General features: G+C 47.4%; 2 protein-coding genes across 2 annotated transcripts in view; one reads left to right on the top strand and one right to left on the bottom strand.

The window, feature by feature from the left end:
* Positions 1–27,956, bottom strand: part of CARNS1 (carnosine synthase 1) — a 211,244-nt gene that overhangs the window by 10,316 nt on the left and 172,972 nt on the right. The gene's annotated exons all lie outside the window — the stretch shown is intronic.
* On the top strand, positions 1,349–9,956 carry NDUFS8 (NADH:ubiquinone oxidoreductase core subunit S8). The gene is made up of 6 exons (XM_056850951.1): positions 1,349–1,394; positions 3,791–3,853; positions 4,763–4,852; positions 5,950–6,122; positions 9,315–9,443; positions 9,652–9,956. Exons 1-6 carry the CDS (start codon positions 1,355–1,357, stop codon positions 9,781–9,783), a joined length of 627 nt encoding a protein of 208 aa, XP_056706929.1. The 5' UTR covers positions 1,349–1,354; the 3' UTR covers positions 9,784–9,956.

Below are 27,956 nucleotides of genomic sequence, written 5' to 3'. Positions count from 1 at the left end.
CCACTCAATTCTGCTCTCCAATCCACGTGCGTTCTGAACTTTCTCGCAGCCAATCACCGACCGCCGTTGTCACAGACCTCTTTTCTACATCCCACCCTTCCCCACCCTTTTAACCAACCAAAGAGAAAGTCCCGCCCCTCTCAGGGCTCCTTCAGCCAATTATTATTCGGCCAGGTGGCGATTGGTCGCAGTTGTTACTCCCGCTCTCCGGCAGCTCGGGGCACAACTCTGGCGTCTGTTGCCCGGCTCCGGGGGTGAGTCCTTGTTGCCCTTTGTGGTTCTCCGCGTCGCCGGGCTGGGCCGGGGCTGGTTTTGCCAGACCTCTCCACCCCCCCCCCGGAAGTCTTACTTGCGCGAGGGGGGAGGGGGGGAAGCGGCATCTGACCGACGGGACCTTCGCGGAGTGTCGCAGAGGGCACGCTGTTGCGCATGCGCGGCGCCAAGCCGGCTGGTCTGACAAGGGCGCGTGCGCGTTAACGGAATTCTGAGGGCGAATGGGAGGAGGCGTACAGATAAGCGCATGCGCCTTACAGCTCGCTAGCCTGGGCCAGAGACGGACGGGGTTAATCCCGCCCAACGCCGGAAGTCGCGTGTCTCCATCGGCTGTGCGCACGCGCGGCGAACTCGAGGGAGGGGGCCATGGCTCAGTGGCAGAGCACCTGTTCTGGGTGCTCTTTATGAATGAAGAGTGGTCGCTCATTAGAAGAGGTGGGCCATTTTATATACGTTTGTGCTGTTAAAAGAATGGCAACCTGCAAACAGGCAAAAGCCAACAGCTGCCCGTGCCTTCTCCGTTGTGGCCCCCACCCTGTGGGAAGGCATGCCTCAGGAAACCAGGCCACTCTCCGGGCTCCCTGCAGACTATGCAAAACTGAATTATTCAAGAGGGCTTTTCCGTGCAGGCAGTAAGGTAGAACTGTACGCAATGCTTCACAACGTTACTTGGACAGTTATTAGGGACTGTGGTCTGTACTACTGTGTAGAGTTGAAAATTGGATCCTAACATATATTTACGCAACATTTAATGTGCCATGTTAATACTTATGCTTTATGCTGGCCATTGGCCGTAAAAAATAAACAAACAATACTTATGCTTTGCTTCAGTTCTGCTGCTTAGATTTGTGGATGGTTCTACAACGCGCGTCCTATTTCATTGTTTATTGAATGTCCCATCCTGTGGATTGTATTGATACACTCTGTAATCCTTTTCGAGCCCCAGTGAGAGAGGCAAACTACAGATAATGTGAATAAATAAAATATGAGACCCTAAAGTGACAGTGGACTCTGACAAATATCTTTTTTATTTTTTTCCTTCTTGTCCCCCTCCCAGAGGAATTCTGTTCTCATGTTGAAAATGCGTGTGATCTGGATAATGAGCCAAGCTTCCCGAGCAGGTATGGCTGAAGAAAAGAGACATTTTATTCCAGGGCTTCCTTTCTGCTTTGTTTACTGTTGGTAAAATTAGGATAATAAATTTTGATCTGTGATACCTAGTGTTGTCAGGGTTGGACTGTTAAAGCACCATTTGTGTTGGATATATTATGTCTGTATTATATATGATGCTGTAAATAAAAGTATTGAAGTTGACTATGGAGGTCCAAGTTCAAATTCTTGCTCATCCACAAAGCTTGCTGTGCTGTTTTGGACAAATTACTAGTCTCAGTATTGTGTGGTTAAATTTGATAAAGCTTATAAAGTATTTCAGCATTTGAGTAATGGCTCTCAAGCTGCATAAATGTTGAACGCTAGGAAATACTAGATTAAATAATACTGGGTTGCAAGGCCACTCTTTTATGCTGATTTGAAAGTAAGCCCCGTTAAACCAAGTGAAATTTTCTTTTGATTTACGTACACAAATAGGCCGCACGCAAGAAGCCATAAGAATGCTTTGTCCTTTTGTTCTGAGCTGGTGGCTTGCTATTACCCATGGCAGTGATACCATAGAAACTGAACTCTAAATCTAATTTTGCAGACATGAAGCGGGCCTTCTGAGAGGTGTTGGTAAAGGAGGTGTGAACTACTCAGAATCTACAGTTCACATATGCACAGGACTGATAGCTGCTCAATGTGTCTTCCATCAGGCTGGAATGCAGAATTCCATTTTGTCATCATATTGGTGCAATAGAAAATATATGTATTTATCCTGACCCTCATGTGTGCAGAGTATTGGTGAGGCATCTCTCATAGCTAGTGTTGTGCTTCTTCGGGGTCTTTTCCCTGTGTGGCTAACTGTCAGGATTAAATAATGAATACATGTTTTCACATATAGCAAGCTTGTGCAAAATTACAGTAACTGATGCTGTCAAACAGCCTTGGTGTGGGGGAGCCCAAGTGGAATTCTGCTAGCAGGTGAACAGGTAGATTTCTTGTTAGATTTTGAACACCTCTCTGAAGTCTCATACATTTGTATCTTATGTGTTTGACTGTGTTTACTCTGTACTCTACAAAATAGCCCTTAGTAGCCTGATCTTGTCTTGTCTTGGGAGGTAAGCAGGATTGGCCATGGTTAGTACTTGGATGGGAGACCAGCAAGGAAGACTGGGGTTGCTATGCAGAGGAAGGCAAAGGGAAATTACCTCTGCTAATTTTCTGCAATGAAACCACAATGGTCCTGGGGTCACCATGAGTTGGTTGCAACTTGACAGCACGCAATTATTATTACTAAAAGACAGAGCATACTTTGTTCTAGAATTTCCCAAATACTAATTTAAGTTAGTCACATATACACTTTGGAATATCAGATCATGAGTAAACAATATATGTAGCTGGTGATGATGTGACTTGGAGTGAAGTGTGAGTGAGACTAGAAAATATTACTGAGGTTCTAAGATTCACTGTTGGGGATGCAATGTTTTGAGCTGCGGTGCCTGGTAGAAATGGAACATACAAAGTAACTGGGGACTGCTTAATGCTTTTCTTCCTCTATGTTGTTGTGTGTAAGATTTGGGCTAAAATGTAGCTGGGCAGGGAGAAGACATAAAACTTCCTGTATTGTCACCCTTAGGAAATGCTGCCTCCGCTTTCCACAGAAAAACATTAAAAAGAGCTGTGCTGTATCAGATCAAAAGTCCATCAATTTTGACATCTGGTTTCCAACAGTTGTAAACCAGATCCTTTTTGGAAGGTCAAAACAGGCCATGAAAGGGACAGGATGCTCCTGTTGTTTGTCACAATATCTGATATTCAGTGGCCATTTAACTGTAAATATGGAAGCTTTGTTTTATTCTCATTATTTAATATGAAGAGCTGTTGATAGACCTACCCTCTGTGGGTTTGTCTAGGTAATTCTGAATTTGAGTATTCTGAGTCTGTCCATTCTCTCTGCACCGTTCATAATTTTATAGATCTGTCATGATCTTTTCCTCAACATTTCTCTGCCTTTCTACACTAGAGCCCTAACATTTTAAACACTTGTTACAGAGAAGCAAGTGCTGACTCTGTCTCCAATAAGCATTGGCTCTTTTTGTGGTATCAACAGAGACAATGTTAAGCGATCTGTTGTGGAGGTCTAATCCCTGCTTGGTCATTGCATTCATTGGGTGGCTAATATTCTCAAGCCCATGTTCCGGTTCCTGTGTGTGACCTGGTTCCCTGTTGGCTGAAGTAGCTTCATAGCCTGTCCTGTCATCTCATGCTAATGGTTTGGAAATGATCTTCTAGGAAGGATTTGGATTAGGTTAAACTATGTCAAAGTATAGGCAATTCCAGTATTCTCTGTGATCTGCTGGGCTTCAGGGGTCAATGTCTCCTTGTCTATGGCAAGTTGTCCAATTTTTCTGTTTTTCCTTAGGGACTCCAATGTGCCTGAGCCTTGCTCGATACCTCTCCAACACAGCCCCAAAAGCCTCCTACAGTGAGTATACCTTTAATACTACCACTGTATTCTGCATTGGTCAGACCTCACTTGGAATACTGTGTCCAGTTTTGGGCTCCACAATTTAAGAAGGATGTTGACAAGTTGGAGCGTGTCCAGAGGAGAGCGACCAGAATGGTCAGAGGTCTAGCATCTATGCCCTATGAGGAGAGACTTAAGGAGCTGGGTTTGTTTCTTCTGGAGAAGAGAAGGTTAAGGGGTGACATGATAGCCATGTTTAAATATTTGAAGGGATGCCATGTTAATGAGGGAACTAGCTTGATCTCGGTTGCTTCAGGGACTAGAACACAGAGTAATGGATTTAAACTAAGAGAAAAACAATTCCACCTAAACATGGAATGCCTTGCCTCGGGGGGGGGGGGGATGGAGTCCCCATCTTTGGAGGTCTTTAAGCAGATGTTGGATGGCCATCTGTCTGGAGTGCTTTGATTGTGGGATCCTGCATGTCAGGGGGTTGGACTGGATGGCCCTTGTGGTCTCTTCCAGCCTTGTGCGATTTTGCGATTTGTGATTTTATGTCCACACACAAGAATCTCTCAGAGATGTAGCAGCTGCTTACCTAGAATATAATTTGGTTCATCTGGCTCTCTTTTACTTCAGAGGTACAAGAGCTGCTCCTAGATAGTCTTTTGGGGAATACAAAATTCAGCTTTGCTTCCTCTCCCCTTTAATACTGTCCAGGTCTCCAAGAACATGTGCATATAACCACCACCACCCCCAAAGACATGATTCCTTTGAAAATGGTGCATGAACACTTTGACAGAAATTTGTTTCCAATAAAATTGGCATAAAGGATCTTTTTGTGCAGTAGGTTTTGTCATGGGAATTTTTGTAGGACTAGACCCTTCTGTACAGCAACATTTCACCTCTTCTTTTTTTTTGCTGCAGAATATGTAAATGTAAGGGAGGAGCCCACAGACATGAAATCTATCACGGACAAGGCTGCACAGACCCTACTGTGGACAGAGCTCATACGAGGTAAGGATGATGATGGAGTAGGATGGGGTAGTAAAGAAATGTAAGGTGACATGTGGAATTGGGTAGATGGGATTGGGTGGTCATGAGGGGAGGAGTCAGAATCTTGGAAGTCAGAGAGAACAGATTGCTGAGTAAAGGCTGACAGCATCCTTTGTTGTTTCCACCCACCCCAGCACCCCTGTCCTGAGCCATAATGAGACAGTGGGGGGATGGGGACTGTCTTCTTGCTGTGGTTAATTGTAATTGATAACTTATCAGACTCACCGCAAGACATGAGACTAAGGTGTTAAGGCAGGCTTGGAACAAATTGTACAGATAGCCTATAGCAGACGCCAGTCACCCATGCTGTTGGCTCTGCCTGCTACTGCTGGCTACCCTCCACTTTTGGCTCTTCCACTGGCCTAGAGACTGCTCCCTTCTTCCATCACAGTAGCAGTATTCTAGAGGCCTAGCTCAGTCTTTTAATTTCACACTGGGTATCTTTATGTAGCTTATGAATGTTTATCCAGCTCTTCTTCCAAGGAGCTCAGTGGTACAGTGGCAGCTATCAGACATCACTAGATGTGGGGCAGTTGTATGCATGCTCTTGCACTCCCTTCTTGGGCACAGTGGAGAAGTGCAGAACTGTGAGGTTAACTGCCATAGTGCTGCATTGTATCCTGTCATCACTGGTGGGTGGTGGAAAGAGGGTAGGTGCAAGTATAATTCACCATTGAGCTGGGAACCTGGACTGCTTCCACATGGCAATGCTTCTTCATTCTCCTTTCATGGGTATTTGCAGTGGAGAGTCCACACCTGTCTTCTCTCTCAAAGTGGACAATTGGGGGACAATCTAGAGGGTCCTCTCAGGGAAAAAACCCACTCTGGTTTGAAAGCCAAGCCAGAAAAAATTAGCCATGTGGCAGTAGCCCTGGTAGTAATTTCTGCATATCCCAGGAAAAGGGTAAATTGTAGCACTGTTGTAAATTTTGGGGATAATAGTACCCACTGTTAAAGTGTAGCGGCTTTAGTGGGATATTGTTAGTTTGCCCTTAACTTGGGGGATAGAATAGTCTATATTTTAAATTAGATAATTTTTGTTCTTCTTTTTCCCATAGGCTTGGCTATGACTTTGAGTTACCTGTTTAGGGAACCTGCCACTATCAACTATCCCTTTGAGAAGGGTCCCCTGAGCCCACGCTTCCGTGGAGAGCATGCCCTACGCCGATATCCATCCGGAGAAGAGAGGTGCATTGCTTGCAAGCTCTGTGAGGCTATCTGCCCAGCCCAGGTGAGGCCCCTACCTGTCTCCCTTTGCCCTAGTCAGGTAACTTGATAAGGATTTCTCCACCCAGTGTAGGAACTGAGTGTAAAAATGTTCCACTTCTACTTACAAGCTGAGTATTGCAGTTAGAGGTTATCTGCGTTCAGAAACATGCATATAACACAGGATATATTCATTCTCATAACCCATCTGGAACAGGTAAGTTCCAATTGATTTAAAGTTTACTTACAAATAAATTTACGTAGGATTACTTCTTCATGGTGATTCCTCAAACATGGATATTCTTCAGACATATGCCTGGAACATGCCACATGGGTTAGAGAGATTCCATCGCTGATGGCATTATTTTCATTAGGTGTAGTAGCATGGAAAAACAGACCCAGTTTGGAGATTGTTCTTCTCAAACAGCTTGTGGGCTGGTTTTTGCATGGGTGTCTCTAAAAGGACATGTACACGGATAGCCAGGCAACAGCAGATCTCATTTGAAAGAACAACGTTTCACATGCATCCCAGGGCTTTGTGAAGAACAGGGTTCTGGCCAATTTTCTCACATTTGAAAGACATCTCCACAATGCTTGTGGAAAATAATGCCATTGGTGATGGGATGTGTCTAGCCCAGTGGTCGGCAAACCGCGGCTCACCAGCCGCATGCGGCTCTTTGGCACCTTGAGTGCGGCTCTGCCACTTGGTTCGGAGCCCCTGCTCTCGCACCTGCTCGCTTCGGCAGCCGGGCTGCGCTTGCTCCCTTTGCGCCGGAGAGAGAACGAGAGCGAGCAGACGCGAGTTTCCTGTCCGGAGCCGACGCACCTGAGAGAGAGCGGGCGAGCTGTCTCTCCCCCCCCCCGTGGAGAATGGCTGGGGGGAGCTCCAGGGCCCATCCATTGAAATGCGGGCCAGCATGGCTCTCCCCAAAACTGTTCCGGAAGCCGCAGCGTGCAGGAACGCTGCGGCGCCCTTTAAACCTCCTCTCGCCGTCTGTCAGCTGTTGGGCGGTGAGGGAGGGGGGAAAAGGAAGAAGCCAGCTGCGGGCGTGCCTGCGTGAGGCGTGAAGCTATCAGCCCTGCTGGGCCCCATGCGTGCTCATGTGGGAGGGGAGAAAGCTGCTGTGTTGGCACTCTTCCCTGCCGCCCCCCTCGAAGGCCTGGGAGCCGCCTGAGGGGATCGAGGAGGAGGAAGGCGGCGAGGAGGAGCTGCTGCTGGAGCCTGGAGGCTCGGCCTCGTTGCCACTGGCCTCGCTGCCCCCGCTGTCATCCCCCGGGCTGGGCTCGGTGCCGCTGCCACTGGCGGGGGCCTTCGAGGAGGGCAGCAGGGAAGAGCGCCAACACAACACCTTTCTCCCCCACCACCGTGCGCTCATCAGCAGGGCTGAAGGCTTCCTGCCTCGCACACACGCGGCTGGCTTCTTCCTCTTCCCCCCCCTCTCGCCCCCCAACAGCTGACAGGCAGCGGGGAGGCCAGCAGCAACGAGATGGGGCCTCCTCCTCCAGGCTCCCCCTTCCTTCCTTCCTTTCTCCATCCCTCCCACCTCTCTTCCTCTACTAGGGTTGCCAACCTCCAGGTGGTGGCTGGAGATCTGGCAACCCTAGCATCTCCCCACCAGTGTACCTATAGTTTAATTAAGACTTAAAACTTTAATTAAAGTTTATTAAGTTAATAAACAGTGTACCTACCTATATAGTTTAAGTTTAAGAAATTTGGCTCTCAAAAGAAATCTCAGTCGTTGTACTGTTGATATTTGGCTCTGTTGACTAATGAGTTTGCCGACCCCTGGTCTAGCCAAACAGCAAAGGTTCTGTGGTAAGATAGATTTGCCAAATTTTTCACCATAGATGCCATCCTGTGCCAATTGTGACTGAGCCCCATTGACCTTGGTGGGACATACCTGCTCCACCTGAGCTGTTTAAGAATGTATGAGCAAACTTCCATATCCATGCAGCTGGTAGCCAAATGTGTTAAATTCCTGCAGTAATATTGTCTTTTTTAAAAATAAAATTTTATTAAGAGAAAATGAGAATAGAGCAATAAAAGAAAATGGAAATATAACATTACTAAAAAACTCATAATACAAATTCCAAAACCGTGCTGCTAATATAACTAAAATTCCCATAACAGTGAACCAAGCAATACTCTTGTCTATTCATCTAAAATCCACTATTAATCTAAAATCCACATGATTATCACATCACTCCCTCTCTGCGATTTACACATTGTAGGGTTTTTTCCATCCTTGAAATTGTTAAATGCCAGCGAGCATCCAGTTCTTCCATATTTTTGTCATTGTTATAATATGTCGACTTAAGGTTAAAGAAAACTATGCTTTAATTATCAAGCCAATTATTTAAATCAGGGAATTTATTGCTTTTCCAATATGTCGCAAAATTTGTTCTAGCGACCGTTAGTATATGGAGAAACATAACTTGAATATCCTTTGATTTGGCTGGAAAATAATTTAATAAAGTTGTTTCTGGTCTTACTGGAATAATAATTTAAAGCCACTGGATATTATTTCAGTCACTTTCATCCAGTATATTTGGGCTCCACGTGTGTAGAAAATCTGCGCCAGCTGAATCACAATACCAACATTTAGTAGAATTTTATCCAAGTTACACATTTTTTGAACTCTGTTTGAGGAAAGATGCCACATATGTGTCATCTTAAATAAATTTTCTCTGAATGCAAGACTTATTGTAAAATTTAGACCTTTTGAGAGTATAAAGTTCCTTTTTTTCCCATCCAACTCATAACCTAATTTTTTATTCCATTTTTCTTGAAAAGGGGGGTTAATTGTCCTATTCATGCAGTAATATTGTCATTGTGTAGTAGTTTATGCTGAATTGGTGGCTGTACAGCTGATGCCAGAAATAGCTTTTCTCCATTACAGCGGGATGGGAAGATGCTTGCTGGAAAGCTGTTCCTCCTTGCGGCTGGAGTTCAGTAGAACTCCAGTGATTGTGTGACATGCCTGTTAGATCTGAGGCTCTTCCTTTCCATAGTACTATAGAGAATATCGCAGTTTCAGCAGTTCTATAAAATCCAGGTGTGTCTGCCTTTTGACTTCACATGACATTGCTTCTGTTACAACATGGATAAACTTACTCTCCCTCTTGCATTCTAATGTAGGTTGCCCCAGCCTCTGAAGTGGGGGCTTGTGGAATATCACATGCCAGTGAGATGTTTCTCTTGCTGTCCTCTCTACAGGCAATCACTATTGAGGCAGAGACCCGTGCAGATGGCAGCCGGAGGACGACTCGCTATGACATTGACATGACTAAATGCATCTATTGCGGATTCTGTCAGGAAGCATGCCCAGTCGATGCCATTGTGGAGGTGAATGGGTTGATGGGTGTGGAGTTTTCAGGCTAAGCAAGGTGGTATTGTTCGGTTGATTTCTGCCCACTCTGGATTTGTTGTCTGGAAGGCTGAGTTGATCTAAGAGAGACAGGGCAAGTAAGCAATACCCTTAGCTTTTGTGTGGAGAAGGTCCTGTCTGTATGTCTGCATATAAGGCTTGATGTGACCGCGGTTCTTTCTGCAGGGCCCCAACTTTGAGTTCTCCACTGAGACACATGAAGAGCTCCTGTACAACAAAGAGAAACTGCTGAACAACGGTGACAAGTGGGAAGCTGAGATTGCTGCTAACATACAGGCTGACTACTTGTACCGATGATGGACCACTTGTCTTAACCCTTGCACATCCTAACCAGCCAGTCCAGTAGAAGCCAAACCTGCAATAAACAGCATGCACCCATTGTTTATTTCCCTGTGTCTTGAGGTGGGGGAAGGTTGAGGAGAAGTTATATGCAAACTGTTGGAGACTGTGTGGGACACAGTCCTTTCTTGCCTTTTTCCTCAGCCCAAATTGTGGAGCTGGCATGCCTCCCCCTTTCTGCTGATTGGAGAGCCCTGATTGCTGGGGGTGGGCTTGAGAGGCACCGTCAAGATATGGGTTGAGAAAAGGTGATAGATGGGGAAAGTCAAGAGTAGGGGAACTCAAATCTATTCTTCTGTAACCTTTTTGCTTGAGAACCTTTTTTGGTGAAGAGGACTCTTGTGGGACTAGAATCCTCTTGTCTTCCTTTTGGGGAGCCAGTTCAGAGAGGCCACGAAACGTCATTGGACTCCTCAGTGGTTCTAGTACTGTTCTGGAGGCTCATGGCAGAATTGTGGTGCCTGTTAGGTGGAAAGGTGAGAAAATACAAGTCTGCTTGACATGGTAGCTGCCCCCGTGAGCGTAGTTTTTGACATAAAGGAGAATTCCTAAACATAAAAATCCCTGCCATACCTTACTTTGACAGATTTTTTTTTCAATTCTCTGTTAAGAGAGAGCTGCTTCCACTACTAAGGTGGAGTCCTTGGGTCAGCGGCTATCCCTTTGTAATCGGCAATTAGAAGCCTTGGCAAGTGGATGGGGAGGGAAAGGATTTGTGCAATATCCCTGAATGGGCAGGGAAGGTAATTGCAATCATCCTGTGCATGGGTCTTGCTTTGAGAAATGATTATGGCTCCTCTTTTAGCTGTTTAGCTACTAGTGGGCCAACAAAGCTTTTAATTGCCTCTTGCATTCTGGCTTGCGTTTAGTGTGATGAAACCCAGCTCTTGATTCAAAGCTTGTGGTTTCTTTTTCATCCTGGTGGTGTGTAATAGAACTGAATTTTACTGCATGGAAGGGGGTGTCTTTGGGCCTCTCAGGAATGAGACGTGCTTTCTGAATTCATGAGGCTCAGAGAACACTAATTGCCTTCATGGTGCTAAGGTACTTCTGTTGGCAGAGCCTGTTTGGGGAAAAAAGGGTAGGATAGTTGCATTAAAGCAGTCCTGGATACAAGAGGGGCAAAAAAAAAAAAAAAAACCCACCCCAAAACCAAAGCTGTATTTAATGTAAGATTCTTAAACTCTTAGCAACAGTTTTAGCAGCCGGATTGTCTGCTTATATACCGCACATGGTTTTTTGGGAAATATTTTCATTTTACTCACAATACAAAATTAAACTATACAGACAAAAAACCCATAAAGACATAAAACATAACAATAAACTTATCTACAGATAACAAAACAAAATTGTTCTGGGTGAATGTGCTATTTTACTACCTTCTACCTTATTTTACTTTCAGTTAATAAAAAAGTTAACATTATTTTGATGTAACCACTATAACATTACTCATTATTCTATTCTATTCAGAACTCTATATATTGTAGCTAAAACATATTACTGTAACAAACTTAACTATTGCTAATTCTACTTCTTAAATTTCTCATATTATTAAAACAAAACAACTAGCTTGGTTACAGTTTTGGACACATAATCACTGTACGATTTCCAGTTTTTCTTGAACCCATGGGTCTTTTGTTCACAAGGTTTGTTAACTTGGCCATTACTGCATATTCTGCTACTTTATCTAGCCAGTCTTCTATTTTAGGAACGTCTTCCAGTTTAGTAGCTATTGTCACCCTTGCTGCAGTAATCATGTACCTGAATAAAAATGCCAAACGGCATAGTTTTAGGGTCCGGTGGAAAGTTAATATTCAGAATTTTTTTATTTGCCGATGCACTTCTATCCATAAGTGGAAATGAAGTGGTGTAACGGAATCGTCCAAAAATAGTATTTGAGATGTGGGGGAGTGTGTCAGGTGCTTGTCTGCAGGAGAAAATGAAACTTGCAGACCATGCTGGCTGACATTCCAAGGCAAGTATGGTTTCTAAACATGTTGAAAGATTTCCACATACTTTGACATCTAATATAGTGAAATCCAAGTGAATTACCTTTTTTTTTTTAGCATGCACACAGTGTTCCTACATAAAGGACAAGTGAGTCTGTCGTGGTTCGTGTCAGACTAGGATCTGGGAAATCCAGGTTCAAATCCCCACTTGTGCCACAGAAACTTGCTGAGTGACCTTGGGCCAAGTCACACACTCTCAGCCTAAGCTACTTCACAGGGTTGTTATGAGGATAAAATGGAGGACAAGAGAATTATGTAAGCTGCTTTGGTCCCTGTTGGGGTAAAAGGCAGTGTATAAGTAAATAAGTGGACATGAGTTTTTTAAAGCAAATATATTTACTGTACAACTACTTCAAGGTTACCAGAGTAGCGGCCCGATTTTCTGTGTGTGTTAAGTGCCGTCAAGTCGCTTCCGACTCATGGCGACCCTATGAATGAAAGTCCTCCAAAATGTCCTATCTTTGACAGCCCTTGCTCAGATCTTGCAAATTGAAGGCTGTGGCTTCCTTTATTGGGTCAATCCATCTCTTGTTGGGTCTTCCTCTTTTCCTGCTGCCCTCAACTTTTCCTATCATGACGGTCATTTCCAGTGACTCTTGTCGTCTCATGACGTGACCAAAATACGATTTTCTAGAGCGTGTTATTTGGCTGTGTGTACTAGTCCATAGACCTTATTATGTAGGAGTATTCAAAACTCAGGAAGAAGAAACAGATTGTTTTGCTTTCAGATGCTGGGACCACGAAGGAGGAATTGCTTCTTGGAAATTTTATTTTGAGATTCTGGGTCATGAAAGGGTCAATCATAATACTGGGAAACCTCTTTGTCAAGGCAGCCCGACACACCCCGTTTATGAAGCTAGCAGGGGCACTTTCACACTGCCCAAACAATCCACTTTTGCTGCACCTTAATGCTTGTTTGCAAGTGGGTTTTGCCAGTGTGTGTGTTAAGTGCTGTCAAGTCGCTTCCGACTCATGGCGACCCTATGAATGAAAGTCCTCCAAAATGTCCTATCTTTGACAGCCTTGCTCAGATCTTGCAAATGGAAGGCTGTGGCTTCCTTTATTGAGTGAATCCATCTCTTGTTGGGTCTTCCTCTTTTCCTGCTGCCCTTAACTTTTCCTAGCATGACTGTCTTTTCCAGTGACTCTTGTCGTCTCATGACGTGACCAAAATACGACAGCCTCAGTTTAGTCATTTTAGCTTCTAGGGTCAGTGCAGGCTTGATTGGATCTAGAACCCACTGATTTGTTTTTTTGGCAGTCCACGGAATCCGTAACCCTCTCCTCCAACACCCCATTTCAAAGGAATCTATTTTCTTCCTATCAGCTTTCTTCACTGTCCAGCTTTCACACCCATACATAGTAATAGGGAATACGATGGCATGAATTAATCTAGTCTTGATGGCCAGTGACACATCCTGACACTTCAAACTCTTTTCTAGCTCCTTCATGGCTGCCCTGCCCAGTCTCAATCTTCTCATTTCTTGGCTGCAGTCTCCCTTTTGGTTGATGAAATGAAGTAAATAAATAATAAATATAGCTGAAATGGGAGGCAGAGAAAAATAGGTTGGTGAAAGGGGAGAGGATATAGTGGTTGCCAGGAGGAGAGAAAGAGGAATTAGTGCAGAGAGGAGGATACTGAGGGAAATGAGGTGCCCCCTACGAGTCTTTGAGGGTTCCCTGCCATGCAAGTGGGCCCAGCCCAGTGCCTTGCACCACACAACTGTGCCATAGTTTTCCTAGGTAAAGGTGGCTGAGGCGGGAGGGAAAGCTGAAGACAGAAGGGCAGGTAAAGATAGGTTGGCTACTGGGCGGAAAGGAGAGAATAAGCAGGAAATTGGAGATGCTATGAGGGCTTTCAGGAAAGGGAAAGAGGAAATAGTGGGGGGGGGGAGGAAATGAGATGCCACCCACAAGTCATTGCAGGTTCCCACTTGCAGGGTAAGGTAAAGGTCCCCTGTGCAAGCACTGGGTCATTCCTGACCCATGGGGTGATGTCACAGCCCCATGTTTACTAGCCAGACTTTGTTTACGGGGTGGTTTGCCAGTGCCTTCCTCAGTCATCTTCCCTTTACCCCCAGCAAGCTGGGTACTCATTTGACCGACCTCGGAAGGATGGAAGGCTGAGTCCACCTTGAGCCGGCTACCTGAAACCAACTTCTGTCGGGATCAAACTCAGGTTGTGAGCAGAGCTTGGACTGCAGTACTGCAGCTTACCACTCTGCGCCACAGGGCTCTCTACTTGCAGGGTACTGTTTGTCTAATGATGGAAATGCTTTGCCTTTTCCACAAGCATTGGCTTAATAAAAGGCACTTTCCTCCTTATTTTGCACAACCTATTTTGATTTCTAAAACCAAAGGACTGAGGCACAAAAGTATTTGAAATTCCTTGATCCATCTGTAGGGTTGCTAGCTCCGGGTTGGGAAATACCTGGAGATATTTGAGGTGGAGCCTGAGGAGGGTGGGGTTTGGAGAGGGGAGAGACTTCAATGCCACATAGGGTCCAATAGCCAAAGCGGCCATTTCCTCCAGGTGAACTGATCTCTATTGGCTGGAGATCAGTGGTAATAGCGGCGCTCCCGCTCCTCTCCAGGCCGGCCCTGCTGCCGCCGCCGCCGCGTGGGCGGCTCCGCCACGGGCGGCAATCGACGGGGGCCCCCCGAGGTCGCGTCGGGCCCGCTTTGCAAACAGCCCCCCGCCGCTTTCTTGGCCGCGAGCATCCCTTTCGGTTTCGCTTCCCTTCCCAGGGCAGCATCCTCGATGGCGCGGACCCCGCGGGATGCCGCGACCCTCCCGAGGAGACCCGCCTCGGCGCGGGGAGGGGAGCGAGGGGCGCGCCGCCCTGCTGGGGAGGTGGGCGCGAGCGGCGCGCTGGACCCTCTCCCGGCCCGCCTGGGTGGGTGGGAGAGCAGGAAGGGCGGGCGGGCGGGCAAGCCGTCGGGGCGGGCCGGGCCGGGCTGCAGCCTCCTTTCGCTTCGCCCCTTCCTGGGAAAGAGGAAGCGGCTCTTCCGAGCGCGCAGCCCGCGCGGGGACGGCGGCGGCGGCGGCAGAGGGGGCGCCAGGTGTGTTGCGCGCTACGCTGAGCTCCCCGGCCCCGGCCCGGCCCCGATCCCTCCGTCCATCCTCGTGGTCCCAGGTGCGGCGGCGCTTCTTTAGCATCAGACCCCCCTCTCCCCCCCCGGGGAGATCTGGCCCTTCTTGGGGCGAGGTCCCGCGCCCCGTCCCCTGGTGCCCGGCGAGGCACCGCGCCCCCTCCTCCCCTCCGCGCCTCTGGCCCTGCGCGGACCGCCCTGCGCCCTGGGGCTGCGGTGGGCGCTGCTCGCTTGCTTTTCCCCTGGCATCTCCTCGACCCCAGGTGAAGCCCTCCCCTGTCTGTCTGTCTGCCTGTCTGTCTGTCTGTCTGTGCAGGGGAGCGCTCGCTTTAAGGGGGCTCCCTTCGGGGAGCAGCCCCGCTGCCTCCAACCGCAGACCTTGAGACCAACGCTGCAAGCGGCGTAATAATCTAGATCACGGGGCGGGGGGGGGGGAGTAATAAGTGCGAGCGTCGATTGGTTGCTGAGGGTTTTTTTTTGGGGGGGGGGTCTTGTTGCTCTTCGGAAGCGCGGCTCGGGTCAGGGGTGCTGCGGGAGGCGAGCTTTCGGTTTTTGTCCCAGGCCCGTTTTTGCAGCCATCTGCCTGTGCCTGGGCTCAACACAAGACGCCAGCTAGTGGGGATCCGGTTTTCCTTGCGCATGGGGCTCTTTCCTGGAGTGGGATTTTGCAAACCTTGCCCTGACCTGGATGGCCCAGGCTAGCCTGATCTCATCAGATCTCAGAAGCTAAGCAGGGTCAGCCCTGGTTAGTATTTGGATGGGAGGCCACCAAGGAATACCAGGGTTGCTGTGCAGAGGAAGGCGCTGGCAAACCACCTCTGTTAGTCTCTTGCCTTGAAAACCCCATAAGGGGTCGCCATAAGTCGGCTGTGACTTGAAGGCACTTTACACACACACAGAGCTGGGCTTTGCCAATCGCCCCACGTGGCCTTCGTTGCCTTCCCGGCGTGGAAGGCCATCTTGCCCCTCCTGCTGCGCTGGGGAGGATGGTTCCCAGTGGGTCGCCGTGTTAGTCTGTTTGCAGTAGTCAAAAAGGGCCAGAGTCCAGCAGCACCTTAAAGACTCACAAAAATATCTGAAGAAGGGAGCTGTGGCTCACGAAAGCTCACACCCTGCCAGAAAATATTTTTGTTAGTCTTGAAGGTGCTACTGGACTCTGGCCCTTTTTGGCTAGGGAGGAGGGGTGCCGGCTGACCAGCGCTGCTGCCTTGCAAAGAAAGGGGTTGCTGTCTGGGCCTTCGCTGGTTTACAGAACAGCCAGCGCCGCCTCCCCCATTCATCGGAGTGGGCATTTGAGCTTGCTGTGTCAGCTCGGTCTGCAAAAAGCGCGGTGGCTCTTGAAATGCAAGCCTTGACGAATTTTCTTTGCATCGAGGAGCCAGCCTACAAATTCAGGAACCAGACCTATCTTTCCCCTGCCTCATGACATCACCACGCCCCACCCCAGGTAGTCAGGAATTTTAAAAAAACTCACTCGTTGACATTAACTTCCTCCACCAAAGCCTGCCCTTTGTGCAGAGAACTTGAGGGTTTCTGCCTTTGTACTGGCCATTCATAGAAAGCAGGGAGGCCCTGTCTCTCCACCCAGGGGGAGTAGCGAGAAAACCCTCCTTTCTTCTCATGGATTCTCTGAACTAGATAGAGACTACTTAGGAGAAAGGAGGGATGTTCTGTGCCTTTGTAGAAGGCAAAACAAACCCCCTTTCTTCTCTTCCTCCAAGCTCTCTGTAGTTCATGGCAACTGAAGGCCTAACTATACTTTGCAATTTTTTCATGATTCCATGTGATGGAATGCATGTTGCAAGTTTGTTCAGGGCTCTCAATTCCTAGGTGCACAAGGGCCCGATTCAGCTTTGGACCATGGAGCATAAGGAGAAGGGGGCTTCGGTCTTCCCTCTGCCCCCTTTTCTGAAACAGGTTCAGGAGCTGACTTATTTGCCTTGTTGGGGGCTCCAGTTGTGCTGATAGGTTTCCCCAGTGTGACCATTGTTGGCTCACCTAGGGCTGTTTCAGGTCAGGAAAATTGGGGCGGGGGAGAGGCTGAAGCCCTTTTTCCTTGTGTGCCATGGTCCTGATTCAAATCAGCCCCTGCATCCCTGGGAATCGAATTCACAACACGGAGCTCTAGGCATACGTTTCATTGGGTGGACTTGTGGTACACATCATGTGTAGTTAGGCCCTCATTAGGGAGGACCTCATTAGACAGTAAGAGCCCCGTGGTGCAGTACTGCAGTCAAAAGCTCTTCTCACAACCTGAGTTCGATCCCGACGGAAGTTGGTTTCAGGTAGCCGGATCAAGGTTGACTCAGCCTTCCATCCTTCCGAGGCGGGTCAAATGAGGACCCAGCTTGCTGGGGGTAAAGGGGAGATGACTGGGGAAGGCACTGGCAAACCACCCCATAAACACAGTCTGCCTAGTAAACGTCGGGATGTGACGTTACCCCATGGGTCAGGAGTGACCTGGTGCTTGCATAGGGGACTACTGGAGAGCCAGCGTGGTGTAGTGGTTAAGAGCAGTGGTTTGGAGCGGTGGAGGCTAATCTGGTGAACTGGATTTGTTTCCCCACTCCTCCACACGAAGCCAGCTGGGTGACCTTGGGCAAGTCCTGCTCTCTCAGCCTCACCCACCTCACAGGGTGTCTGTTGTGGAGAGGGGAAGGGAAGGTGATTGTAAGCCAGTTTGAGTCTCCCTTAAGTGGAAGAGAAAGTCTTCTTCTTTACCTTTAGACAGACTTAACATTCTCCACCATTAGGTTTTTGGGGTTTTTTTGTTTTTAACTTTCTGGATATATAAGATAGAAGAACTATGTAAGAACGGCCCCGCTGAATCAGACCAAAGGTTCCTCTAGTCCAGTATTCTTTTCCCAGAAGGATCAACATCTTGGTTTCTCAGTTATGGTTGCCAGTTATCAGTTTTCCTCTAGCAAGACTCTTGTGCCTTTAATAGGCTTAATGCACACAGAAATGCACAGGTGCATCATTTGCTAATTGTGGAGATCAAGGAATAGGGTAAGGAGCTGCTCATATTGAATTTCTGCCAGTTGTGCAGTTATTGAATGCACCCAGCTTCAGGAGGAGAAAAAGGTGGTGTCCCAAGCCCAGCCTGTGTACCCTGTCAGTGAGCAGCAGTTCAGTGGTTGGTTTACAGGGGTTTCTTTAAAACCTACTGTATTTTATACTGTAGCCATAAATAATACACCAGCCACTCTCAGGTACTATTTATTATGAAAAGGGTTATGTAAAAATGATGGTTTAATTGTGATTAGCTCCTCCACTGGTGCAAAGCTGAACGTACTTGATGTTACATTTGGAGGGGGAGAGGGGAATTTACTACTGGTAGTTGTGCTGTTGTATGAATCTTGGGACTGCTACAGATTCCTTCATCTGAGCAGGACCAAACTGACCTCAACGTTCACCTCAGGTGGCAGCTCGAGACAGGCCTGGTATTGACTGGGTGTTTTCCAGCAAACCTCCTTGGTTTTAAGGGAATCCTTGCAACGAACACATTCCATGATTTCCTCCCATCTTAACTTCAGTGAACTTAGAAAGCTTCTCTTCTGGTGGATAGAGGGCAAGTATTGTTGGGTTGTGTTTATATTTGCTCTGAAGTCCTTGACAACTTTCCCAGTTCTCTTTTTTTTTTAATATATTTTTATTATTTTTCAATAATAACCAACATTACATTTAGACATACACCCTCTATATCAATAAAAATAACCATTAAAAATTCATAAAATTATTAGATGTATGTCTCAAAATACAATCAAAAATAATTGACTTCCCCACCGTCTTCCTCCCTCTCTAAAATATCTAAACTCTCCTTTGCATCCATGCATTCTAATTCATTTATAAGTCACCCTATTTCATATTGTACTTTCCCCTTATCCAATATATTCAATATTTATAATACCAAGGAGAGAAAAAGAGAAGGAAAAAAAAAGAAAAAGAAAAGAAAGAATAAAAGAAAAATAAGAGAAATCTCACTTCCCTCCATATATTCATCTCAAAATACATGTGTAAATCTAAAAAGAAAAGCGAAAAAAGAGGATTAAATATATATATATATATAATCTTGTACAAAGATAATGATTATAGTATTTTCCCTCTACCCCCCACCTTTCCCATGTTGAAAATCAAATTAGTATTCTTCCTGCTTTCTCAGCCCTTCTTCTTATTCTTTTTCTTCTGTCGGGACAACTTTCCCAGTTCTCATTTCTGAAACGGCACATGTCTGTGTTGGGAAGTTTCCCTCGCTATTCCCTTCCACCTCTCTTTTGGAATAGATTTTACCCATCGAGATGGGTCAGAGTGCCCCCCCTCCACGGCTGATTTTGTGATTGAAGAAGCTCCCCACCAACCACGTGTCTCAGGAATCTAGCCAACTATACTGTCTTGATGACCCCTATGACTGTGCAAGCAGTATTCACGCACCAGTATCTGTCAGTCTTCCCCTCACCTCAGCACACCTCTATCCTGAGGTTTCTTGATGAGGGGAACAGGTGGGAGGCAAGCTGAGTGGGGTATGCTGCATTATGCATGCTTCCCTGCAATTGTTGGAGGAGCCGATTGTGGCATTGGCTCAGCTTTGCTGGTGGGGTTTCATGGCCTCATGTCCCCTAGCTTTTGGGACTGAGGCTGGTTGTCCCACCCACTCTGGCTCTCCAGCTAGCCCTTCTGAGGCTTCTGAGCAGAGTGCCTGGGGCTTGCCACTTTGGTAGAGACTTCACTGCCGCTGCTGTTGCCATGTGTGTTTATACTCAGGTGCACTTCTTGGATCAAGGATGTGCTGCAGCTGATCACGGCAGTGAGTCTTGATAAGCAAATACTAGCAGGCAGACATTGTGATGAAATACTGGGTGCCATATTGTCCTGGCATCTGGAATTTAAGCCCTACATTACATTTTTGCAGAAATAAAAACTGGTGAAATGGTCTCTTTTGATTAGCTCAATTATTGCTGGTGCTAAACAATCCGACTTTGGAGGGAGTGATGCCCTCATAAAGCCTTCCTCAACTTTTCCAAACAGGTGAAAAACTTTAAAGGTTGCTTCTCTTCCCCCTCCCTTCCCCCCCCCCATTTCGATTGAGTTCTGGGCTGTATGGCTCACCTCCACCACTCCATATACTTTGTACCGGTATCTTTCACTGGCTGGAGTCACCAGTTAGGACTGTGTCTGGAAGCATTTGGTTTTGTGATCACATCTGCCAGAATGTTGTCCCATTCATGACTATGGAATATAAATATATATGTTTCACTGAGGAACCGCTCTAACTTTGTGCTACTATTTGATGATGGAGCAGATGTGGGACTGTAGGCATGCCCGCTAGTCACTGATGTGGATAATTCGAATGGGTGCCCAAACCATTGGCCATAGCAAAATCTTTAAATAAAATAATACATTATATAGACCTTTTTGTGGGTTCCTCATTCCCAGTTTAAGCCTGATCTCTCCTAGCTTCACAATTTGAATGCAAGATGTGCATACTGTGTGTGTGTGTGTTAAGTGCCGTCAAGTCGCTTCCGACTCATGGCGACCCTATGAATGAAAGTCCTCCAAAATGTCCTATCTTTGACAGCCTTGCTCAGATCTTGCAAATTGAAGGCCGTGGCTTCCTTTATTGAGTCAATCCACCTCTTGTTGGGCCTTCCTCTTTTCCTGCTGCCCTCAACTTTTCCTAGCATGACGGTCTTTTCCAGTGACTCTTGTCGTCTCATGACGTGACCAAAATACGACAGCTTCAGTTTAGTCATTTTAGCTTCTAGGGTCAGTTCAGGCTTGTGCATACTAGTGAATCAAATTCTGGTTTGGCCATCTGTCTTGTTCCTCCGTTCATGCTTCAGATGGGACATGCACTTGCAGAAAAATATATGTGCTTAAATGTTTTGGAGAAAAGAGATATTTCTTAGTAACATTACAAGTGGCAGCCAACCATCACTGTAAACTTGCCAGAACCTCTTTTCCCTGCCCCACCAAAGAACTTCACCTTGGAAGGGAAAGGTAATGTTTGGACTGAATGCAGTGAAGGCACATTCAAATCTGTCCTCCAGTTCTAAACATGTTACATCTGTATTCAGTCTTCCCTAGAGCAGAAGAGGTTTTATGAGAGCCAGTGTGGTGTAGTGGTTAAGAGCAGTGGTTTGGAGTGGTGGACTCTGATCTGGAGAACCAGGTTTGATTCCCCACTCCTCCACACGAGCGGCAGAGGCTAATCTGGTGAACTGGATTCGTTTCCCTGTGTGTGTGTAAAGTGCCTTCAAGTTGCAGCCGACTTATGGCGACCCCTTTTGGGGTTTTCATGGCAAGAGACTAACAGAGGTGGTTTGCCAGTGCCTTCCTCTGCTTAGCAACCCTGGTATTCCTTGGTGGTCTCCCATCCAAGTACTAACCAGGGCTGACCCTGCTTAGCTTCTGAGATCTGACGAGATCAGGCTAGCCTGGGCCATCCAGGTCAGATTCTTTCCCCACTCCTACACATGAAGCCAGCTGGGTGATCTTGGGCAAGTCACTCTCTCTCAGCCCCACCTACCTCGCAGGCTATCTGTTGTGGGGAGGGGAAGGGAAGGTGGTTGTAAGCCAGTTTGAGTCTCCCTTAAGTGGTAGAGAAAGTCAGCATATAAAAACCAACTCTTCTTCTATTTTCATGAGTAAAATCTCCCTAGAGATTACTGGATGTGGGAGAGTTTAAAAACAAACTATTGCATCAAAATCACCCAGCCTTCTTGCTGCCTTAAGAGATAGGTATTTCTTCCATATCTGTACAACCTCAAAAACTAGATTCTGCATAGGTATTGGTTCAAAACCCCTCACTCCTCCTTCACTGTTGGAAATCTGATCTTTGTATGTGTGTCCGGTGCTGCAGAGGTGGTTTGTCATTGCCTACCTCTGCATAGTGACCTTGGAATTCCTTGGTGGTCTTCCATCAAAGTACTTACCAGGGGTGACCCTGCTTAGCTTTTGAGATCTCAGGGCTAACCTGAACCATCCTGGTGAGAGCTTGTTCTGTGTAGCTCAACCTATTTTGGCTGGGTTTTTATATATGGCAGCGTTGTTACCCCAGTGCTTTCAAGGCTTCACTAGTACTGAGTTTGCCCTGAAAATGAGTTGTTCCATTTTTTTCCACTGAAAGATCTTGGGTTTGTGGCCTTTGTAAAATCTAACTGGCATAATGCCCAGTCTCTGATACAGTCACTATAGAAAAGTATATTGTGAATAAGGAAATGGTAAATCATTGGGGAGCTAATAGTGACCAGGTCATTTGTTATATTTCCTGTGTGTCTTAAAGTTTAGAGACATAAAATGTCTGGAAATTTTGAAGCCATGGGAAAAAATGGAATTTGAGGGAGCACTGAAATGTAAGCAATGCTTCTTTATCAAATCTAATCTTATGTTAACTGCTTTAACTATCTAAAATGCTTACTTTATAGCTTAGTTAGCATATAATATTATACTATTTGGCATATTTATGGAATTTATAGTATAAATAAATTCAGGACAGGGCAAACCTGAGACCTGCGAGTTGCCCTGCAGCTAGCCACGGCATAACTACAGCGTAGCTGAACTGCTCCCTAAGGGGATAGGGAAAAGGAGGGGTTTCAGCTTTTAAAAACTTTTTTTAACACTGCCACACTAGCATGTCGCTGTGTTGTGGTGGCAGCCTGCTGCAGCGTAGGGAGCCCTGATGGACAGGGCTCTCGCAGCCAATCGGGAGTGGAGGGGGGAGGTGAGACTACGCCGATGAGCTGCCAGTCAGTGTTCTGCCCTCCCCTCCCCCTTAAATGGACAATGAGCGAGATCCCTCGGGATGGCAGCCCATGTCCAGACTGTAGAGATCTATTCCCCCAGAGACGGTGGCTGCGTTGGAGGGTGGCAACAGACCCCACTGAAGTCTTTTCCCCTCCCCAGGCACCTTCCCTAGATCTCCAGGAATTCCGCAACTTGAAGCTATCCACCCTCTTCCCCCCGGCTAGTGACTGTGGGGACCTGGCAAGCCTAGGCCCAGTGCAGTCGCAAGACTCTAGGCACTTGCCAGTCTTGACGTGGTCTCCAGTTCCCCCCCCCCCATGCATCCAAAGTGGCTCACGAGCATATAGAGGGTGAGCAGGAACAGGAGCACATCTGGCACAGCAGGCACCCTGGCATCCAGGGCACCTTTCACCTCTTGAGGAGGTAGATCTGGCAGCCTCTACATGTACAGTGCCCCATGGAGTCACCCACATAAGATGCAGCTAAGACGACCCCCCTGCAGTGCCCAGGACACTGTATGAGGGTGACCATAGGGAAGGAGGACTTCACGTGGACACGCACCATGGTCTATGTTTCCTCAAGTTGGCATCCACACAGCCTAGCTCCAGCTGCCTGGACAAGGTTGGGGGCAGGAGATGCCATGACGCATGGTTATGGCCTCTGCAGCAGAATGCAGAATGCTGCAGAGTGAAGGCACGTGCCAATCTGTGACGGGAAAGTCAGATGACCAGAGGGGATGGCCATGGCCATGGCCACAGAGGCAGAGAGAGGAGCTTTCCAAGGCTGCCTGCTGCTGTTTTGTTCTGCTTTTGACCATGAATCTGTTCCCCTGGAAATGGGAAGAGGCTTTGGTGACTTCAGAGCTAGGAATTTCCCCATCCTGTGAGTAGCTTATAGAATGCTTTGACAGGACATGTCTTGGTTTCTTCTGGCTAAGGACGTCTCCAGAACCAGACTTTTTTTCTGAGCGTCCAGCCAACAGGGAACGTAGAGGGAACTGCACATCTGTACAGATGGCTGTTCTCTCCACAGTGCTTTCCCCTGTGGACCTACCTAGAGTGAGGTGGGTTCTCCGCGCTCTGAGGGCCGAGTGGGTCCCGGGATGGAAAGGAGGTGACTGAAAGCTGGCAGTCCACCCATTTGGAGGGCATTTGTCATTAGGGTGGCGTTTTAGCCAACATGCCCAGCCAAAAGCCTGAGGCGTGCAGGGGGGTGACCCTGATCTGCTTTGCAAACGGCCTCCTACAAACGCCAATCTCCATGGCTTTATCTTACTATGGCCTTTCATTAGCATACCTAAATGCGGCCAAGGGTTCCTGGGAGTGGCTTGGACCCTGCAGGCCACTATGTTGCTAGACCTCCTGAAATTGGTCAGCTTAGCTTCCCATTGCTGAAAGGCAGCCTTCCAGTGCTAAAAGCCACTGATAGCCTTTCCTGGCTGTTCCTTCCTCTGCACACACACACACACACACACACCCAAACTTTCTGCACAGGGACTCCACTTTCCCACCCAGCTCAGAGGACCCATAGAGGGCGTTCCTAATGTGCTCTCAATCTGCAGGATTGGTCTGCCCACTTTTGATCGGAGCCTTCCTGTCCCTCCGCTCAGCATCCCAGGCCCCTATACCGCTGCTTTGTGTGCACGGATAACACCCCACATCCTGCATGAACTCCAGGCACTGTTTGCACTAAAGGCTGAGGTCCCTCTGTTCTGGGGCAGACAGCCGGGCACCCCGAGGTCCGTCCATGCAGAAGAGCCAGCATCATATGGATGAAGAGCTGCATCCACTCCGCAGGCAGCTTTCAGCATCTGTGGTGCCAATAAGGCTACATCTCCCCTCAAAAAACAACGCCCCCCCCCCCAGACGGTCAAATAACACAGTTGTGATCTTTCAGTGCACTTTATTGGGGGACTGTAGGGGCAACAGGGCTTGGAGCCTCTGTCTCCACTTCTGCATGTCCTGAGAGAAAATAGGCATGAGTCTCCCGGTGCGGCTTTCCGTTAACGTGGAGGACCGAAAGGGTCAGGCTTCTGCATACCCTGGACATGTTCCAAGGGCAGGCTTGTTCTGAGGGCAAAGCTCTGGGTGACATGTTGGATCTGGTTGGAGCCAGAGCTTTCCCTGTTGCATCAAGACCTAAAGAAGAATAGAACACACACAAGCATGCCCTTAACAAGGGGCCAAGGGCTTCTTGTTGGACACATAGGGTGTGATCTCCGTGATCTCCAGATTGTCCAGTCATTAGCCCTGTGGCATCAGCACCACAGATCTCCTCCTCTGGCTTCAGACTCACAATGCCCAAGTCTCCATCGCCTGTCAATGTCAGCAGTAACTGATGGATCTTCTTCTGCATGTGCTCCGTGTGTGTGTGTGTGTTCTCCTTCAAGGGAAAGAGCGCTGGGAGTCCCCTGTCCCCCGCTGTGCATGGTGGGCCTGAGGGTGAGACCCCCGCCCCCTCACTCTCTGTCCAAGGGGGTGCCCGGCAGCTTTCAGGGCAGACATAACAGTGCAGAGCTGGCAACTTGGCAAGCCCCCCCCCAGGCAGCTGTGCCACCCCAGCCCCCACAAAACACACCCCCTTTGTGCATGAGGGGCTTTTGTTCTGGGGTCCTGCCTGCAGAAGGCAAGGAAAGCGAAGGGGCAGGGGAACAGTCCCCATCTTACCTGCCTGTGTGCGTCTGCCCCATCGAGTCCTGTCTGAGAAGCTTGAGTACCTGTAAGGGTTCTGACCTGGGAGGGACCCCTTGGCTCCTGGGGAGGGAGCATCCTAAACTGCTGGGGAGGGAGCATCCTAAACTGCTGGGGAGGGAGCATCCTAAACTGCTTTGGACCATGTGGGCAGGGCTGTGCTGGTGGGAGGGGTCTGAAAAACACCTAAGATGGGGACCGATGGGCTACGCCTTTTTTGACGGTGCCACTTTGGGCTGCAAAAAGGAGGAGATGCCAGCCCCATATAGCACAGGAAGTGGATTGACCTTGTCTCCACCCCTTTTATGCCAGCTACACTGCAGCTACACTGCAGCTACACTGTTGCGTGGAAGCTGCGTAGCTGCACCAGTGCGCAGAAGCCACGTAGTTGTGCTGAAGCTTCGCACTGGCATAAGTTACCCTTAGGCAAATACCAGATGTTCGGCAGATAATCTTTGCCAGGATGGTACAGTTCCCTTCATTTTTGACAGGGCAAGTCTGACAATCATCCTGAAGTTGCTGGCCAGTTTTGAGACTTCACACTTTGTTTATTTTTTTAAAATTTTTATTAAATTTTTAATAAAGAATACAAAAAAAATATATGCATATAAAAGAAATAATGAAAAAACAAAACAAAATAATACAAACATAATACACTTTATTTTCTGATGAGTTATGCCTGCCACAACCAGAGTACCTTAACTTCCACTGGAAATAGCAAGTGGGGTGTGTGTCAATAATGGGAGCAAGGATGTTGTGATTCATTTCCAGCACTTCAAACCCCACGATTATCCTGAAGCTAGTGGCCAATTTTGAGACTCCTAAACTTTATTTTCACGCGGGTTAAGCCTACCACGGATAGCCTTAGCTTCTATTGTGAATAGTTTCAGGGGTCTTCTGCAGATAGCGCTGGCCAGGATTTCCTAATTCTTTTCATTTTTGGCACTGCAACGCCTATCATCATCCTGAACTTGGTGGACAGTTTTCATATGCTCAGGTTTATTTTCAGATGAATTGTGTCTTTCACAGATGACAGTGTCTTCCAATCGATAAAGCCGGGGGGGGGGGATTCAGGCCGTTACTCAGGTCACAATGTTCCACTTCCCTTTACATTTGGGACTGCAACACCTACAACAATCCTTAAGCAGATGGCCAATTTTGAGGCTCCTATCTTTATTTTCAGACGAGTTGTGCCTGCCACAAACAACCTTAGCTTTTATTTCAAATAGTGGGGAGGGGGAGGGGGGGTGGTCTGGCAATTTTGCAGACCCCATGTTCCACTTCCCTGCATTTTGACCACTGCAGCTCTCATCGTCATACTGAAGCCAGTCATCAATTTTGAGGCTCATGGCTTTATTTGTGGATGAGTGACAGTTGCCAGAGGCAACCATGGCTTTCCAGGCAAAAAGCAGGGGAGGGGACAGTCTGGAGATTGCATAGGTAAGAATGTGCTGATTCTTTTGGTGTTTGGCCCTGCCATTCCCATGATCGTCTTGAAACTGGTGGCCAGTTCTGACACCCCTAGCTTCAATTTCTGAGGAGTTAGATACACCACACATGGATGGACTGGTCCTTTTCTTATTATAGAGATACACCTACAGTATATGTAGGGATTATCATCAATGCTGAATATTCATGGGACGGTTTTTATTTAGAGCTCCTCCAGATTTCCCAATTTTTCCATGGAGCAAACCTTCATACCTCTGTTAAAGTGACGTTTTTTTAAAATGTGGGATGTATGCCACAGCGTTGTGCCTTGAGATATGGACATAGCATATGCTCAGACACAGCAGGGAAAACACTGGAAGACCTCCTATAGGTCCTGTGATGGACCATGGATGAACAGTAGAGGATATGCTTTGCATGTAGAGGGTCCCTGGCATTCCAATTAAAAGAGTTTTGGCTATCAGTTAGTGGGTAGGGGGTTCTCTGCCAGAGGCTCAGAGAGCTGCTTCTTGCCAGAGCAGACAATATGAAGTTAGGTGGACCATTGACCTGAGTTGGCAAAAGGGAACTTCATATGCTCAACTCCTCTCCCATCAGATTGATGGATCTCCTCTATGAGACAGGATTTGTGTTCTCATTCTGTATTACTTATATTACTTTGTGTTTTTAATAAAAAATAAAATTAAAAAGAGTTCTGAAGCAAGCAGCATTCATTAAGTGCATTTTTTCTTGTCAGTGTGGAATTATGGTGTGGAAAGTTGCATCAGTGGAAGTTAAGTCTTTCCCAGACCTCTGAAGAAAACAGAAGCCTTGATCTAAACAGTGTATGACAACCATAACATAAAGTATGCTCACTTCAGCAGCATCTATCCTGGCATTATTCTGGCATTGGGGTAATCCTAGAAGTAGCAGCTAGCCTCTTGTGGCTGGGCTAAGTCTGTGCACGTTGAAGCTGATGCTTTGATAAGATGGCAGGATGCCCTGTTTCTTGTGTGTGGTTTATACAGCATGAAATTGTCAGGCCTTTGCTGTTAGCAGGAGTAAAGGCTCTTAACATGAGTAGGCCAGTTTCTGGCTACACGTCAAGTCCTTGGTTCTCATGCCTGTAAACTCTGTGTACAGTTTCGCTCGTCCTGTTCTCCACAGCTGC

This window comes from Euleptes europaea, chromosome 6 (assembly GCF_029931775.1).
Source record: "Euleptes europaea isolate rEulEur1 chromosome 6, rEulEur1.hap1, whole genome shotgun sequence".
NCBI classification, from domain to species: Eukaryota; Metazoa; Chordata; class Lepidosauria; order Squamata; family Sphaerodactylidae; genus Euleptes; species Euleptes europaea.
The sequence above is the reverse complement of the archived record's forward strand: the minus strand, read 5'-3'. Positions and strand labels throughout refer to the sequence as shown.